Here is an 18,829-nt window from a genome sequence, read left to right on the forward strand (position 1 = left end):
TAAAACATTTTGAGCATTGAATAGGCTTTTCTTGGTAAGATTTATAAGCTTTAGATTGACGAAAAAGGACCAATGAGTCAAACGGGGTACTCACTGGTAAGATAAAAAGGACACTCTTACTGTTTAGTTGCCCATTAGCATCTGGCTTGCCCATCCTATGGACTTCCAAGACCTCCAGCATTTCTCCCTTATTATTCATGAGACCATCTTTCAGTTCTTCTGTTGATAGTTTGATTGGGAAATTATACATCACTATTTTCTGCGTGTTTTTTATAGGTGGAGTCCACCATTCAGAGGTAACTGGTATATTACCAATTCTATTTTGGTTAAGAGCCAAGCAGGCGTCCTTTCTGTCTTGGAACATAACTGTAAGAGAGCCATTTCTATTAACATTCACACTGAAACTACATCTTAAAGATTTGAATAGATTCATTCTAATGTTAGTGATATTTTTGGTGGTAAACACTTGGTCTTTTACTGTTGAGGTGAAAAAGATGATAGGTTTGTTCTTCAATTCCATAGCTGAAACTGAGTTAGGGATTTCTGTTATTTCAGGAGGGCTTGTGGAGGGCTTTTTGCGTTTCTGCTTTCTATTAACTGTCTGTGTGGAGGGCTTTTGCGTTTCTGCTTTCTAATAACTGTCTGAAAATCATTGAGCTGGGAATCAGTTTTTGGGTTTGGGGACTCTGAGACTGTTATCATTGTGTTATTCTGGCATTCATCACTAGAGATTGGAGATATAGCAATTGCATTGGCAGCTATGGGGATGTTAGCTTCTGAATACCAATTTGATAGTTGACCCCCTTCTCTGAGGGGGCTAGAAGAGCTAGGATACATACAGTTAAGGAAAGAAGAATTCCAAAACAAATCTTACCCACAATAAACTTACAGGAAAAAGCAATAATAAACTTCCCAAAAAAAGGATAATAAAGGCTTAATTCCGATCACTTAGGATGAAAAAGGATATAAATAAAATAATTGTTCCAAACATCCGATTTCTTCTTCTCTTTAGACTAGATCTTCGCTGAGGTATAAAAGGTAGCCCTTCATCTTCCTTAGTGCAACTTGTGCCACCTGATAGTCAACTGCAGAGTAAGACTCCAATATCTGAAGCAGACACAGATCATTAAGTGGGGCATCACAACTGCTAGGAGTAGAGATCCATGATTTGGCACAAATTGTGACAGCGAACAGGACACTACGTCGCATAGAATTAAGTTCATTTGGTGTTAGCTTAAACTGTTCTCAAAAGCAGTATATCTTTAGGCAATAAATACCCTTAGCCATCCATCTGGCCTGATGGTAAGCACCTGGTGGACTAATGTGAGTGCGTTCTTGTTCAGGATTCTTCTCATCAAGAACTAACAAGCATAGCTTCAAGAACTCCAGGTAATCATCGCGTGGAAGACTATCTTGACATAACAGATGGTGCAGGAAGGTGACAATTTCTTGCATCTTCAGATGCAGCCAATCTTTTTCTGGTTCTGTTAGACAACCATTGCTACCTGTGTCTCTGTCAAAAGCAGCAATACTGCTTTGGTCGATGAATTTCTACTGCTCCTTAAATCTACTGAAGATACCAATCTGAGGACCAGAGGATGGAAAGAACATATCAGAAAAAGCACCAGATACTATTTCAAGGATGTGGTGCCTGCAGGCCAAGAAAAGGAGACGCTTGTTGGATGACTGTGATGGCTCCTCAATGGACACCAGTATTTGAACAAGTTGTGTCAAAGCACAACCCAGCAAGCCATTCTGGGACTCCTTTCCATTCCTGCAAAGCCTCAATTACTGCTTTGTCCATCAGTTCAGTTCACCTGAACCTGCTGGTAGTTTAGGAATACTGAGAAGCTTCTCAATGTTTACGCCTGAAACTGCTATTGGCATGTGAACAACAAAACTGCCATCATTGTCTGGTAGCAATTTGCTGTCAAAGTGTGCCACTAATGGTGTTGCTGGCAGAAAGAGTGCTTTCTGCTGTTGTGCAGTTGACTGACAAACATTTTTTTTTGCTCTATAGGTTGGGCTAGTGGACATAACAGTGTTCTCAATGTCAATGCCAGCGGCTTTCAGAGCTGGAGCAACTACATACATAGCTTCTCGTGGTGTTGTTTTGGTACGATCTAAGCTAGCAGCAAACATTGGGTCATCAACCAGGCAACGCTCATTTATTACAAGAGAAGGGATTTGTGGTGGAACGGTTTCATTCATGACAGTTTCTGAGCTCAGTTGTGCAGATAGGCCAGATAACTTCAATAGCCTTGGTCTATAATCTTGCTCATCATTCGATGATTCAGTCTCAGAGTTACAAAGCTGGCTGTATTCTTCTACTGATGTTGAACATAACATCACTGATGTATCCCGATCCACATTTGCCTTTTCTCTGCGTCTTTCTTCATCCTAGAGCCTCTTCTGTCTTTTTCCGTGACGAATTTTGAATTCTAAATCCTCTTCACCCATAAACATCTGTCTGTCGCTTCGCTGGTCTTGCAAGAAACACATGTAATCCGGAATTTTTATAAGTTGATTACAATCAGCATGTCCAATATCAAATAGCTTTTCCAACTGGGCACAAAATTCTTGTTCCACTTCTGCTTGTCTGTTACTTTAGCGTGACTTTTTCTTAGCAATCCCTGAATGCTTTTCATACTGTTCTTTCAATTTTGCCACAGTATTTGGCTTTTGTGTTGTTGGAAGACTGGCTAAAGCCCACAGCTCCAAAACTTCATTATTAGTATGTGAACTGCACTGTATATAGATAATATAACAGTAAGATCACGGCTGATGATTTTTGGCACTTCATTCTCGGAGCGTACAAACAGCTCCTCCCATTTACTCTGACATTAGCGGGTCAGTATGTATTTGTCAGTCACGGGAAAATGGTGCAAATTTGTATTATTCATAATTGCGAAAGCAGAAAGAAACTTGGTGAGCCGGATTTTTTTTGCGAACACTTGCATATTACGAAGTAAAATTTAAGAATCAGGAATTTGAGAGACATACCTATCAAGGAACATAAACTAGCAAGTAATTATTTTAGTTTTAGTAGTTTAAATATTTGATTATCTCTTTTTTTTAACAAAGGGGCAAAATTATTAAAACTTGTGTTTGATTATCTCCTTAATGAGCTCCTCAGTACTACAGACAATAAAAATCAAACCAATATCAATAAACACATGTGATAAAAGGAAGTGACTATATTTAATTTGGCTGCGAGTCTGCTTTCATGCCCACCACGTAATTTTGCTTTGAGAAAAAATTGATAAAACTTTGGAACTGAAATATCAATGCGAAGCGCGAAATTTCATAATCAAATGTCATTACGCTGTGGCATTGTTCAAATAAAACTCATTTTTAACTTGATAATTGTTGTAAATTAATTCTTTGTTTTTCTTTCCATTCTTAAACCAATGTTATATTTACCTTTTGCATTATTACAGTCACACTGTATATACATTTATATAAATTTATATGCAGTGGTACAGCCATATCAATTATTCTCCTTTCCTTTTTTATTCTTTAATTGTAATTTCTGGTCGTTTTGAATTTGATTTATCGTAGGTTTCTATTTCTGCTGACCTTAAGTTTAATTGGGCCGTTTTATATATATATATATATATATATATATATATATATATATATATATATATATATATATATATATATATATATATATATATATATATATATATATATATATATATATATATATATATATATATATATATATATATATATATATATATATATATATATATATATATATATATATATATGTATATATATATATATATATATATATATATATATATATATATATATATATATATATATATATATATATATATCGGTGCGTACAAACAGCTCCTCTCATTTGATCTGCCATCAGCGGTCCAATTACCCTGGAACATGTATTTTGGCAGAAACTTTCTCAAAATGCCTTTGAAACCAACTCGAGACTTCAAAACTTACTTGTAACGATAAATAAAAGTTCAAATAGGGATAAAATCCTTTTAATAGACAGTGATGATGATAAAAGTGATAGAAATTCACAAAAATACCAGATATTTTGGTCACATATACAGTGACCGTCATCAGTACTGATGACGTTTTACTACTGATGACGGTCACTGTATATGTGACCGAAATATCTGGTATTTTGTGAATTTCTATCACTGTTATCGTCATCACTGTCTATTTAAAGGATTTTATCCCTATTTGAACTTTTATTTATCGTCATGGAAAGGCAGTGTGGTCTCCGAAATTATCTACCTACTTGTAATTCCTAAAAACATCTAATAATGACATTGCACTACTAATTACCTATTTTCATATATGTATTGGAATAAATAAATTTAAAATTACGTTCTTTAAAATTTTGTGTTGCAAAGGCGAAGTCAAGTTCCTTGTTAAGGAGAAATCTGACTTGCCGAATCGTGAAAAAATCTAATGTCGTTTTCGTTTATAGTTGTTTAAATGTACCCCAGAGCACTTGCATTTCGGTCCAGGTTTTTATAATGGTTGAGATAGGGAAAGATCATACTGTCTATTATTTATATACAGTGGTAAACAGCTATCAGGTAGGGTGCATTTGCTAGTTCTCAGGTCAAAAAATAGCTGGCGTAACACCAGACCATTTGTTGGTAGCTGGTACATGCAAGTTGTGGCATCAAGCACTGACAGCAACTGGCCTACCAGCCATACTTCTGTACTAGACCTCGTTGTAACCTTCTTTTTCTCCATCAGTTCAGAAACTACCAAACACTTTTCAAGTCAGCAGTCAGTCGACAGTGCTATAAAGAAATAACAAACTCAGAAATACTAATAATCAGTGTAGTCTGAATTAAAGATGGCAGATATCATCAACATAGAGTTAAATATAAACATCATAGAGAACATGTAAACATCAAGTAAGTAATAAAACTGCATGTAAGATTGATTATGCTACAAAGATTATCCATTAATATCATGCAAACCAGTATAGAAAAGTAATAATTACTAACGTTGCATATAGCAAAATAAGTTGAAAATTTGGATGCTTTGAGGGGTCACTTAAGGATTTCCTATCAATATGAAAATTTGCATACTGCATACAAACACCAAACCTCACATTTTAAATACCAATTCCAGGTGATTTGAAAAAATTCTTCTTTTTGAAACACCCTAATATGGGCACAATATATTATTTATTTTTGTTTCATCTTTTTTAGATCAAGGCCCTTTTCACAGAAGGAGTTTTCGTAGAAACTTCGAAAGAGGCTCATTTGAGGGGAGAATGAAAGAGCTAGTGTCTTTTTTAATAGTCGAAAGAGATTGGAGGATAAAGAGCCCCCCCCCCCCCCATACCCATCATTTCACCAAACATATCCGATCGAAATTTTGAGCTAGCCATTTTGTTCAGCGTAGTTGAAAGTTCCAAAAATAATGTCTTTGAGGATGAAAACCCCCTGTGCCCACCGCCCTAAGGGAAAAGGTTGTAAGTTATGTCCTGGGGAGATATACGTTTTTTATAGATAGGGTGGTCGCATAAACTTTGGAGAGGACTCATTTGATTAGTAATGTAAAGTTCTATTGCCTTTTTTAAGAGTCAAAGCGATTGGAGGGTAGCTAATCCCCCCACACATTGTATTTTCTCGAAATGTATCTGATAGACATTTTAAGATAGCCATTTTTTTCTAAAAAAAATAGTCCAAAATAGCGCTGTCTATAGCGGGCATAATACATTATAGCGTTTTGTGCACTTTTTTTTAGACCAGTACACTTTGTATAGAAAGAGTTGTCGTAGAAACGTCGAAAAGGGCTCATTCAAATGGAAATTAAAAGGGTTAGTGCCCTTTTTAATTGTCGAAAGTGACTGAAAAGCAAACAGCTCCCCGCCTTCCAACGCCCATTAATTCCCCAAACTCACCCAATCAAAATTTTTAGATAGCCATTTAGTTCGGCGTAGTTGAAAGGTCCGTAAATTATGACTTTGAAAATGACACCCCCCCCCCCTAACATTCCTCAGAGCAAGGGTTGTAAGTTGTGCCCTGGGGTCATATAAGGTTTTTATAGAAAGGTTGGTCTTATAAACTTCGGATGGTGTTCATGGGATTGATAATCAGAAGTTCTACTGCCCTCTTTTAGAGTCAAAGTAATCGGAGGGCAGATACCCCCCCCCCCACGTATTTTCACGAAATGCATCCAATAGAAATTGTCAACTAGTCATTTGTTCAAAAAATAGTCACATTAAATAACAAGGCCTTTGAGGTTGGCACAACCCCCTAGAGTCTGAAGGCAAGGATTGTTAGTTATGCCCTGGGGTTGTATAAAATGTTTATGGAAGGAGTGGTCGTGTGAACTTTAGAGGAGGCCCATTTGAATGAAAATGTATAGTTTTAGTTCCCTTTTAAGTGTTAAAGTGATCGAGGGTAACTAGCCCCCCCTTTTTCTGGCATCCTCTTTTCCCCAAACGCATCCGATTGAAATTGTGAGATAACTAATTTGTTCACAATAGTCCAAAGAGCACAATACAATGTCTTCAGGGTAGATACAACCACTCAGAGCCCAGGGGCAAGGGTTATAAATTATTTCCAGGGGCATATAAGGTTAGTATGCAACTGGTAGTCGTGTGAACTTTATAGGAGGCTCATTTGATTGGAAATGTGTGGTTTTAGTTCCCTTTTAAGAGTCAAAAGGGATGTAGGATAAATATTCCCCCGTCTTTGACATCCTCTTTTCCCCAAACGCATCCGATCAAGATTGTGAGATAGCTATTTTGTTCACAATAATCCAAAGAGTACAACACAATTTCCTTAGGGTAGACATAGCCACCCAGAGCCCACGGGCAAGGGTTGTAAGTTATGCCCCGGGGGCGTACAGGTTATTATGGAACGGGTGGTCGTATACTTCGGATCAAATGGGGCTTATTTGATTGGAAGTCAGAAGTTCTAGTGCCCTTATTAAGATTTAAAAGTGAATGGAGGGCAACCAATCCCCCCCAATCGTATCACTCCCCAAAACACATCCGATCAAAATTTTAAGAGAGCTATTTTGTTCAATATTGTCGATACATCCAGTAATTATGTCTTTGGGAATGTCAACCTCCCCACAGTCCTTGGGGCAATTAGTTCATTGTTTACATATAGTATTTGTCATTGAGAAAGGTCTATCTTTTGAACTTTACTTTCCTAAAAGACGAATGGCATTCAGATGAGCCTGTCAGACAATGTTAAGTAGAGTATTGAACTAAATCAAAACACGTTATGTGTATACGGGTTAATTAAGAACTTTCAGGAAATGATAGGGGAGATGATCAAAAAGACAATATTTGCATGCCACCAGTACTACTATTGTCACACTACTGAATTTACAATATTGAGGGGAAATTTTAACTTTATCTAATGACACATAGTATTGGTTATTGGGAAGTATACAGACGTTTTCAGGGGGATTTTTGCTGGTAGTGGGGCGGGGGGTCTGGGATTATGTGAGAGGATCTTTCCATGGGGGAAGGGGCATTGCTATGAAGGGGGCGCAGGATTTCCCAGCATTATTTAAAAAACGACCAGAGGTTAAATAAAAAGAAAAGTTTTTCAACTGAAGATAAAAAGCAGCGCCAAATAAGAAAACGAAGAGAGAGGACTACGTGTATGACTGAGTCTGCCCCTTAGTCAATACCTCACTCTTTAAGCCAAAGATTTTTTAGTACTTTCATAAGAGCTATGTATTCTATTTAACGGCCTTTGTGATTAAGGAGTCATTTTAAAAGAATTGGAACAAAATTCGAACTTTAGCGTAAAGAGCGAGTTATTGACTAGGGGATGAACCTTTAATATACGCATTAAAATTGAGTTCGTTACGTAAGTTAATTCGTATGTTACGTATATTTATTACTAATAAAAACGGTCGTAAATAAAATTTAACAACTTTCGAGAAAGCCATTTAACCAAATAAAAGTAAAATTGATATGCAAATTTTGTTTTAATTATTCATGTACGGTGAGCCAAAATGAAAACCTGCATTAATTCAAAAACGTTCAAATATTAAATTAAAAAAACAAGTTTTTTTTTAACTGAAAGTAAGGAGCAACATTAAAACTTAAAACGAACAGAAATTATTCTCTATATGAAAGGGGCTGTCCCCTCCTCAACGCCTCGCTCTTTACGCTAAAGTTAGACTTTCTCATAACGCTATTTTTTTAAACGATGGAAACTTTAGCGCAAAGAGTGAGGCGTTGAGGAGGGGACAGCCCCTTTCATATACGGAATAATTTCTGTTCGTTTTAAGTTTTAATGTTGCTCCTTACTTTCAGTTAAAAAAAAACTTTTTTTTTTTAATTTAATTTTCGAACTTCTTTGAATTAATGCAGGTTTTCATTTTGTTTCGCCGTACATGAATAATCAAAACCAAATTTGCATATTAATTTTACTTTTATTTGGTTAAATGGCTTTCTCGAAAGTTGTTAAATTTTATTTACGAACGTTTTAATTAGTAATAAATATACGTAACTTACGAATTAACTTGTTTTTTTTTATTTAATCACAAGAAAAGATGAAGTGGTTTCAGCCATGCACTAAGCTGCCTGACGATGACGCTCCTAAAATTAACTTTGGTAAATTCTTAGATTCTTTAAGTCTTGCTAGGAAAAAGGGAAACTGCTTGTACATCACTTTACTAGTAATAATACTTTCATTATAGCTTATTAGTAGAATTTGAAGTAACTTATCTGAACCAAATTCCAAAAAAAATAGTTGTGAGTTAGAACACTTGTGCATTAAACACTTAGTTCCTTAGTAGAGTATCTCAGATGTGAATTTTTTTTAATTCTTTCCGCATCTTTTCATTTAGGTTAAACCATGATGCATAAAGACGGCAATGCTGTTCTCAAATTTTGTAGAAAAGATGTATATCCATTTAATGAAGGAGATACATACACTCCAAGTTATGGAAGTTGTAATATGAAATATCTTCTGGAGTTTAAGGAAGACTGTTTGTATTGTAAAGCTTCAAAGAATGCAATTCCTAAACTTCAAGATTTATCATTAAGGGTATTGGCAAACTCTAACGTGGAATCTTTGTGTGATATTCCACTCTCATTGTGCAATAGATTAATGCTTATATGCATTGGAAGGGAAAAAGGAACGCCTTGGGAATTGGCTTGGAACTTGGCTTGGAACAGAAGAATCAAATATAGGTCGCAAATTATGAATATGGTAAGAAACTGGCCTGTTTGTCGCATCTCTCTTAATGAAATGTTATCTGATCATGTTTGCGAGTGCTTTGGTGTGCATAAACGAATGAAATATGCATGCTATATATTGTATTCTTTTATAGAACTGATTTTGAGAAAAGAGCATTTTCCTGTGAAAGTAATTGACCTGAGAGGAGTAGTTTTTCCAATCCATACTCAAGATTGTTCTCACCAGATTATCGAATGTTTTCTTGAAATCATATCAAAGGCTAGAGCTGTAAATTGTGACATCGACAGGGAAATTATATTAGACCTTGCGATTAGACATTGTGAATGTAAGCACAGCTCCAGTGCAGCGTGCAACAACGGCCTTGTTGATATCCTTAAGAATAACCTAAGGGTTAATAATGAAAGTGGTTGCAAACTCCAGCTCAATGTCGGCTATTTGGGAATTTGGGGAAACCCTCACGGGCTCTTACTAAGGGATGCTACTTCAAAACTTGAGAGTTTGGGCATACATGATGAACAATGGCTCTTGGATCAGTTAAGAGTGACAGAGATGAAGTTGGAACTTCCCAATTACCAGAATCTAGTCGCTGTGAGGTTTGACTATTCTGGTCTTCTTAAATGCGGCATTTCTTTATTGGCAATATCTGAGGCTCTCGGAAATCTTAAACAGTTGCGGTCCTTAAACTTGAGTGATAATCATATAACATGCTTAGAATGTTTATTATGTAAACTAAAGAATCCCTTATTATGCTTGCGCCTTCGTAATTGCAGATTGAATTCTAAAGACCTGATTTACTTAATGAATTCAGTTCATTCTAAATCTGTGCTGGAGCTTGATATAAGTGGTAGCTGTTTCAATGATGAAGTGGATTTAGGAACCTTTTTATCTGTTTTTAACTTGCAGCTTGTTGTACTTGAAGCTAAAAATCTAGATTTATATGATCAGCCCCCAGATCTTAGTGCAATATTACAAAGGTTTGCTGCTTTGCGCTATATATCCCTTCGGCAATATCCCTTTAAGATTGAAGAGCTAATGTCTGTTGTGAAAGCTCTTTGCGGCTCCAAAAATATGAAGACTCTACGTTTGTATTCTAATGATGCCCCCGGCTTCGGTGGCGAAACGGTTAATAATGTTGAAAGAGTTATCAAACAACATAATGGCCTGCTTGCAATTACTGAAGATGAGAATATATTTTGTATCTTTTCCAGTTGATTGAATACTTTGGCACTTCCTTTTACCTCATGTACACTAGGCTATAATATTGATAAAAGTCTTCTGTAATTAAGTTTAGTATGCTATGTAAGTCTGAAGTTTTTTAAAATTTATTTTCAATTGATTGTAATGAGCGCATGAATATTGCTATTTTTCTCTTGATATAAATATAAAAAACAGAGAAGGTTCTCAACAAGTGAAAGTAACAGCCGTGTTTCACCTATGATCAGTTCCTCTGCCAGGTCAACCAACTAAAAATCATACTTAAAGCCCTTTTTCTGACCTAACCCAAAATGTTAGGGTTTGCTATTTTACTGTATTTTTCTATTGTCAGTTTTTTTTCTCCAGATTTTGTGTTTTGGAAGATACGAAGACCAGAATATGCCAAGATATTCTTAAGGATATCTTTAAGACCAATTAATAAGCATAATTAATAAAGAGACAATAAGACATAATTCGGTATGTATTAAGAAATAATTCAATTTCAAAATTTTTCAGGCAGGGATTTTTATCTTGTGGTAAAATTACTTTTTCTAATATACCAACATGATTTGTCTAAAACTGCTATCAACATTGAAAAAAAAAGTTGCCCAAAGGAAAAACTTGGCATGTATCTCAGTTTATTAACACTAAGTAACTTTAGCTGGTTCTTATTTCTTTTGTTTGAGTGAACTGAACTTGAATGAACCCTACTGGAGCTTGTAGAATGAATTACTGTTGACTAAATAAATTAAATGTTATGTTTAATTCAACCGGAAAGAAAACAAATAGTGTCTGTGAAGCAAAATGTTTGAGAATTGTTACGGATGAGCATTTATAATGGTGGGGACATACTTATATCATATCAATAAAATTATATTCCTCGGCATGTTTGGCAACATTAAACAATTGGAAACAGAAAAATAAAACTTCAAAGTAGTTTATTTCTGTGTATTTTACGAAAAGACGTAATTAAGACTTGTATTTTATGAAAAGATGTGTATTTTACGTAAACCACGAAATCAATAGACGGTAACTGTATTTTACGAAAAAACGTGTATTTTACGTAAATCACGAAATCAATCGACGCTAAGTGCACTGAATTTTTTGAATTATTTGCAATATCTCGGGGATGGTGTGAGGGTTCTATTTACAATTGTCAAAACTTGTGGGGGCCTTAAAGTACCTGACATTTTGACATATGTCAAAGACCACAATTTTTGCACCCAGGTAATCGAAATAATGTATTTGTAATATATCATGAAAGGTTTTGGGGGCAAATTTGATACTTAGGTACTACTGGGGGAACGAATGGAAAGGTGGAGCGAAGTCATATTAAAGTTATCGTCCATCATTCCGAATTTGCCGAAACTGGGAAATAATGCCTGATTTTACAAAAAGCTTAAGTAATTAAATTGGCTTGCAATCTCTGTTGGCAATGTAGTTTACGTTCTACATATAGCTAGTTAGCTATCTAGTTAACTGGTTATAGTTATAGCTAACTAGTATAGTCATATAGCTAGTTAGTTTTGCATAAATTGCTGAAATGACAACATGTCATCTGATAAATTTTTAGGTTCATGGTCCCTGTTAAAGTTTTCGTATGCTTTTTCTCTGCAGTCCAGTGATTTCAATTTTTTAAATGTATGACTAAAAATTTTCCGTCGCTAGATAGCTGAGATTCAGTCCTTCTATAAAGCTACATTTTTCAAATTTGTTTTAAATTGTTCTTTAGATAAAAAAAAAATGCTGTAAGCGTGCGAAAATAGGACAATATGCCCATCGTGAGTATTTTCAGTTGGAAATTGTTTGCCATTTTATCTTTCTTTATCGAAGGTAAGCATTAAAATATATCCTTAATTTGACTTGGTAAATTTGTCGATTGACTGTATCGGAACTCTGATTGCATAATTCACCTTGGAAAAAAAATGTTCAGGACGTTGGTGGAAACTATTCTAACGGATTAGATAATAGATTAAGAAAGCCTTGCCATGTTACCGGAAGACTGAAATCAACCTTGCGTAGATATAATTCTATACTTAAATAATTTCTGTAAAATAAATTCAATGTGCTTTATGAAAGCGAAAAAAATTATAGCAACAAGGTACTTGTTTTAAACTGTATGTAAAAAAATAATCAATATCTTCTTCAAAATAATTTTGTATGGTGTCGATGCATAGCTTTATAAATATTTATGGGTAGTAAAGATGCATGTCTTTCAGTACATATGTTTGGTCATATCAAAGCAGGCCCCCCTCCTCTCTCTCTCTCTCTCTACATCTTCTGGATATAAACTAGGATTCATAAATAACCTATGTTGTTGTTATTCTTTCTCGCTTGTGCTGCAGAAAGGAAAACATTAAAAGGCGAAAAGTTTGAAAGCCTGGTTTGAAACGTTTACATTAACACTAATTGGTTCCCAAGTATTTTTAAATAGTCTTAAAGTATGAAGCTAATCTTCCCTTGGTTTGGTCTATTATAAAATTCCGATTGTAAGCTGAATATAGTCCAAAGCGTCAAATTACACACCTTTTTTTTATTTTTTTTTCGCTGTATTCGAGTTTACTTTTGACTTGTTGAAAAGTGTGGGCGTAGTTTTACTTGTTCAAAGCTAAGCTCACAGAAAAAATAATAATTTGAAAGCAGTTCTTAGCATAGTTCCAAGTCCGGATACAACTAATATCGATCAGTCTAGGCTGAACACCCCAATGAACAGCTTCCTTCCTTACTTCCTAGCAGTGTTTTGTATATGTTGCCTAATCTGCTCTTCTTTTTTTTACATATTGAGGAAATTTATTTAGTAATATTCAGTGTTTTCTGTCCATTTTTGTGTATTAATCTATGCGTGTCTCTAGATGTGATGCTTTTGCCGGTAATTTCTTGTGTGTGCAGTTCTTAGTGTAATTACTGAAACGCAGTGGCAACGCTTGGAAAAGCGTTGACTAATGCACTTTATGAAAGGTCAAACTGAGTGTTAAATAGGGAAGTGGGAAACGGAACGCAGTATTATTTTCTGACGTTTGATCTGCTCTTATTTTATTTGTTTCTGAGAAAAATATTTATTTGAATGCTTTTTGTATTTACTCCTGTTCCAGTAAAATTACTTGATGAAAGTTCTTAAATACATTTCCTCCGCTGAAATTCGTATTTCAACTTATTTGGGTAGTTGTGATGCTTAAGTAATTGGTTTTAAGCTAAGTTCTGTTTTAATTTAAGCAGAAAATCTATGATCGATTTTGCTGGCATTAAAAGACATGTGTTTTAAGACCTTAAAAATCGAAGAAATACAATAGAGGGTGGAGAGCCTCTGGAATTCAATAAAAGGTGTTGGTTGACATAGATGGCTTCCTCTTCTTCTTAAAAAAAAAGCCGCGTAAGTAACTCCCACAGTTATAGTACTTCAAGATAGGTCGGATGTCGTATCTAAATAAATACTAGTTTAAATGCGTACAAGTCTAACAGCCTCCATATGACACTTGCGGATCTTGGTGAAATGTGAAACTGACCAGCACAACCGTCGATAAATTCACGTGTGCTTTGATGAAACAGATGCATCATATTCATATAACAATCTATAAATGAAAAAGGTGAAGAAAGACATTGTTGTGTTGATAAAGCAGAGGAGAATGACCTTATTTCAAAATGTTAGTTATTTTTAGTAGCCTACTAAAAACGGCTTGGTAGAGGTCCTTGCCAAAGTATCTGCTTTTTTCATTTTCGCTTTTTTTCTGTCAACTGGATGATATTACCCTCGTTGTCATGAGAGGGAGGAAAGAGGGAAGTTTTGAATCGCTTTTGGTGGAGGAGGAGCAAGCGCAGTTTTCATGACCTCATGTGGCTTGGTGCCGCAATGAGTTGTTAGTAGTAGAAGATTAATGACAGTAAACAGAATTGTAAAATGCAAGCTTAAACTTTTTAAAGGTTAGGCTTACAAAAATTAAAGACAATGCATTTTTTAGTTTAATTTAATTCACTTTTGATATCACGAATGGAATTCAACAATCAAATTAGTTAGATTTTGCGCAGTTGGTGTATCTTCACACTTTGTGGAGAAAGGGTTTTCAAAACTTGAGTTTCCCAGGATACAGCGTTGAACTGTTTGAGAGACTCTAACTGGATGACATTAAATAGAAAATTATGGTCCAAATAATTTTTTATTAAAAATAAATTGAAATATCTATGGGGTATAAAGATGTCAATAATTTTTGTAGCGGGGCCAATAACCCTAATTTGTGAATCGAGCCCAAACTGTTATAACGCACATAAATTGTTTTGATTTTTGGCGGATGAGCTTAGCATAACAAATATTATTGCAAAGTTTAAATAAAAAAAGGCAATTTTTATTGTGACAGAAATAAATTTTCCTGGGAAAACTTATTAGCTTGAAGTTAGATTAGGCTCCTTGACATTAGCTTTGTGTCTCATTTGTTTGTTTCCGTCATGAATGTTTTTCTTTTCTTTTCTTTCCTCTTTCTCCTTCCTTTTATGTTTGTTTTTTTCTCTCTTTTTCTCTTTTTATTATTTTGATGTGTTACTCGACATGCTTTTGATTTGCATTTTTATGTGTTTTTGCTGTGCCACTCCACGTATAATACTATTGTATAGTGGGTGAAAAATAAATGATAGTAATAACATGTGGCAATGAAAGAATGTCTCAAGAAAAAAATTATACTTATTAGTCTTTGGTAAATCTTTTAGGATAAAAAAAAATATTTAGATATTTTAATTTTATGGTCTATACGGTACTATACTAACAAATCTCTCTTGCAAAGACCAAGCTGAACCTATACTTCAAGAACCAATAGCCATAGCATTGCTTCTATATGATAAATGTCATGCAGATGAAATGTTATGTATAAATATTACAAGAAATATGCTAAATCTCAATATTTTAGATCGATGAAGTTATTATACTAAAGTTGTGAAATAAGTGAAGACACAAAAAAGTTTGGACCCAAGAAGCTTAAGTGTGAGTGGTAAAGTAAAATAGTGCTCGAGTAGAGGTTGAGGTTTAGAAGGAGAATATTATGAAAACCTGAGGTATATGATATGGCCCAAGGTAATATTCGACTTAAAAAACAGCATCAATATTTTGTAAAGTAATTTTTGTCATACATTTTGCTATGAAAGATAATTAATAGCCAATGTTCATCTAGATATAGATAGATAGACATTTATTATCTTATTAAGTCTCACGAAATTTAATATAAAATTGGAATAACATCATTGGTATCAATCTATGGAAACGGTTACTGCTGACAAGGTGATCATACGACTTGACTTAGCTTTACTTCTTGGTTGTGTTCTGCATAATACACAAGTACCAATTGAGCAGTGTTATCAATATAAAATATGCTTTAGCATTGGAGTATGCTAAAAAGATGAAACTAATAGAGTCGTAGGCGCAAAGATGACCTTGTAACTTGACCTAGATTTACTTCCAGTAAAATTAGCAAGACTTATTTTTCAGAGGGTCTCGTTTTGTCCCAGAGTACCACTTGTGCGGGTACTATGGGTCAGGGAGGTGGGTACTTTGGGACACCATGATAAATCAATTAAAAATTCGTATATTTTGTGGTATAAAACTGTAAAAAGACAATAAACTTATTTAAAAAATTATTCAATAGAATAGCTGGACAGGTTTGCATCCAAGCTGGTTATCTTGGCAATGCCTTTAGTTCCGTCCGATACCAATAAAACTGGAAAATTATCACTACTTCTGAGATATTAACAATCCCTTCATCACGCTCTCTCGGAAACGTAGACTTCCAGACTTTAACGGTTCGTTTAAAAATATTGACAGTTTAGCCATCAGGCTCCGGCTTAAGCATTTCACCAGTGTAGAATTTCAATTCCTTTTTCCCCTTGTACTCGACTAGAACAAAGTCACCGGCACATATACTGGGAGTCACAGACTCATCTTCCGCCAATCTTCAGAGAAGAACGAATCGTGAGAATTGTCGTCACACTCAATATTCCCTGGTCCTTCTTCATCTCCGCTTTCGTCACTGAACGTCAGCAATCTCTTGGTAGTTTTCTTCTGAATCTTTGGCGTTTAGGCAGGAGGTGCTTTCTTGCTTTTCTATGGATCCCTCTTCTCTCATTTTGCCTTTGTTACGTTTTCAGCAGCTTGTATCGAGTCTTTCACCGGTATAGAAGTCAGTATCTTGGATACTCCAGGCTTCCGGCCTGTCTTTCTGTTTATAGCTTCCCTTCTTGGCAGGGGTATAATATCTTCTGGCACAACAAACAAGGTTGAATATGTCGTAGTCCTGGGACTCTGGCTCAACCAAAGCTCCTGCGGATCTAGTAAATTTTTGTAAACAGTGATAGACTGATTTCCCAGCTCAGTAGTATCTTCTCCTCGCAAAGCAGGAAGAAAGTCAGACTCTTGCCACACTCCAGTATTCAGCGGGGAATATTTCAGGCTTTGAGAATCCGCTAGTGATGTTAGTCTGAGAGAAGGCCTTAGGAAAAGCAACCCCCAGTAACTCATCGATCTCATATTCCGTCACTGCTCAACCAGGGTGAAGTCTCAACCAGTTCTCCATTGCTTGTGACCAGTAAGTCTTTAAAGGTCCATAAACCTAAACGTCGAGAGGTTGCAACCTGGATGATGTGTGCGGCGGGAACGTCAGTAAATGTATTCCCTTTTTTGGCCAGCGAAAATGCATCGTAACTGGTGTGACTTTCATGATTGTTCATCAGAATCAAGACAGGATTCTCAAGAGATGGGTGGACATGCGATACAAAGTGCTCCAAATACAGCAAAAACAGATCATTTGTCATTCAAGCATTTCCAGGCTTGCCTCTTGCTATTCCAGCAGTCTGTGGGGGGGGGGGGGGCTCCGTCAAGAAGCCTTTATACAAAACGTGCTCGTGGGAAAATCAGAAAGGCTGGAATAAATCCTCCCATGGCATTTATAGTACCCACCATGGTCACCAGCTTTCCTCTCTCCTGGGAAGTCATAGCACCAAGCTGCTTTACTTCCTTTGGGATCAGCACTCTTTGACACTTTGTCTGAACATTTGTGAGCCCAGTCTCATCGAAGTTGAAGTTGTATTTTGAATACAACTCACGGAGATTACTGTAAAAGGTGTCAACAGCAAAACAACTGAAACCAAGATTTCTCTGGATACTTCTAGGTTCCGGCCTTCGAAGCAAAATGGAAGGATGTTTTCTAAGAAAGCCATACAACCAGTCTTTGCCTGCAGACTTTTCTTTGTCCCAGTTTGCCGAATATGCAAGTCCGTTTCGTTTCGCCATAAGCCAAGCAAGCTCTCTTGCTCTCTTCCTGGAGAGACCATAGTGCATTCGGGCTGCTTGAAGGATGTACTCTTCAAGTTGAAGCTCCTGACCAATCGTAAATACTCGCCTGTTGTTATAGGCGGGAGTGTAACTAAACTCTTCTTTTTCTTCATCCGTTCTGTCACGAAACGCAGTGGCATATCTGCTAAGAGTTGACCGCTTTACATTGTAAACTTCAGCAGCTGCTCGAAGTGGCATCCCATAAAGGTGAGCTTTTACTGCTTTCTTCATGTCCTCCTCATTCCAGGAGTAAAGCGACGGATCAGCTTTCCTCGTTTTTGGCATTCTAAAACGAAAGAAAGAGTTTTTAGTTTATATACTAAGTTTAAGTTCTTCTAAGTTTATATATTAGGTAAGATTTAAATTTAATTGAATAATTAGAATGTATGGAGCTTCTGATTGAATATAGTTTTATGGAATATAGAAATAATATATGATTTGTATGATATAAAGAAAAAAATTATAGAGTTTAGATTTGAAGTATTTGAGACTTAGATTGTAGGTTTTAGATTTGAGGTCTTAGATTTGAAGACTTAGATTTGAATTAGTGGAGTTTGTTTTATGAAAAAAAAATTGAGTAAATTTTTAGGGAATGTAGAAATAGTATAGGATTTTTATGAATTCTTAGAATTATAGATTATAGATTTGAAGTCATTTTTTAAATGATTGTTGGAATTTATTTTAAACTATTGGAATTTATTTTATTTGTTGAGGGGATTCGACTGGCCTGGATTGTAAAATATTTGATTTTTGGGAGTTTTTTTTTTAGGATTGTTATAGCTACCTAATAACACAAGGCCCATCGAGAGTAGAAAAACGAAAGAAAGAAGTCAACAAAAGACAAGAAGCTTACTCTTGAAAGTTCTCTAGGCTAAAGCAATCAAGGGTACCCTGGGACACAATGAACTGAACCTGTCCCAGTGTACCCCGGAACACGCGTCTCAGAGTACCTTAACAGTACGAACTTAAGCAAAAAATCAGATCAGCCACTAGATGGCAGAAGAACACAACGAAATTTTTACCATCGAAAAGCTCATAAATTTCTCTATCTAATGGGCTATAAGCAATTTTCTAGAAGCTACTTACCTAAGAGCACCGTAGAATTTCGCAAAGCAAAAATGTTTTTCAAAAACCACATACAAAATTC

At 35.6% G+C, this 18,829-nt stretch overlaps 1 protein-coding gene across 1 annotated transcript in view; it reads left to right on the forward strand.

Annotated features, from left to right (window-relative positions):
* Positions 1 to 12,731, forward strand: part of LOC148940132 (uncharacterized) — a 59,090-nt gene extending 46,359 nt beyond the window's left edge. The window contains exon 2 of the mRNA XM_089105775.1: positions 8,830 to 12,731. Within this exon, the coding sequence (XP_088961901.1) occupies positions 8,838 to 10,394 (1,557 nt within the window). The 5' untranslated portion in view covers positions 8,830 to 8,837 and the 3' untranslated portion in view covers positions 10,395 to 12,731. The remainder of the gene's footprint in view (positions 1 to 8,829) is intronic.
* The last annotated feature ends 6,098 nt before the right edge of the window (positions 12,732 to 18,829 follow it).

Source organism: Artemia sp. Qi Xiang Cuo, chromosome 20 (assembly GCF_049724085.1).
Source record: "Artemia sp. Qi Xiang Cuo chromosome 20, ASM4972408v1, whole genome shotgun sequence".
NCBI lineage: Eukaryota > Metazoa > Arthropoda > Branchiopoda > Anostraca > Artemiidae > Artemia > Artemia sp. Qi Xiang Cuo.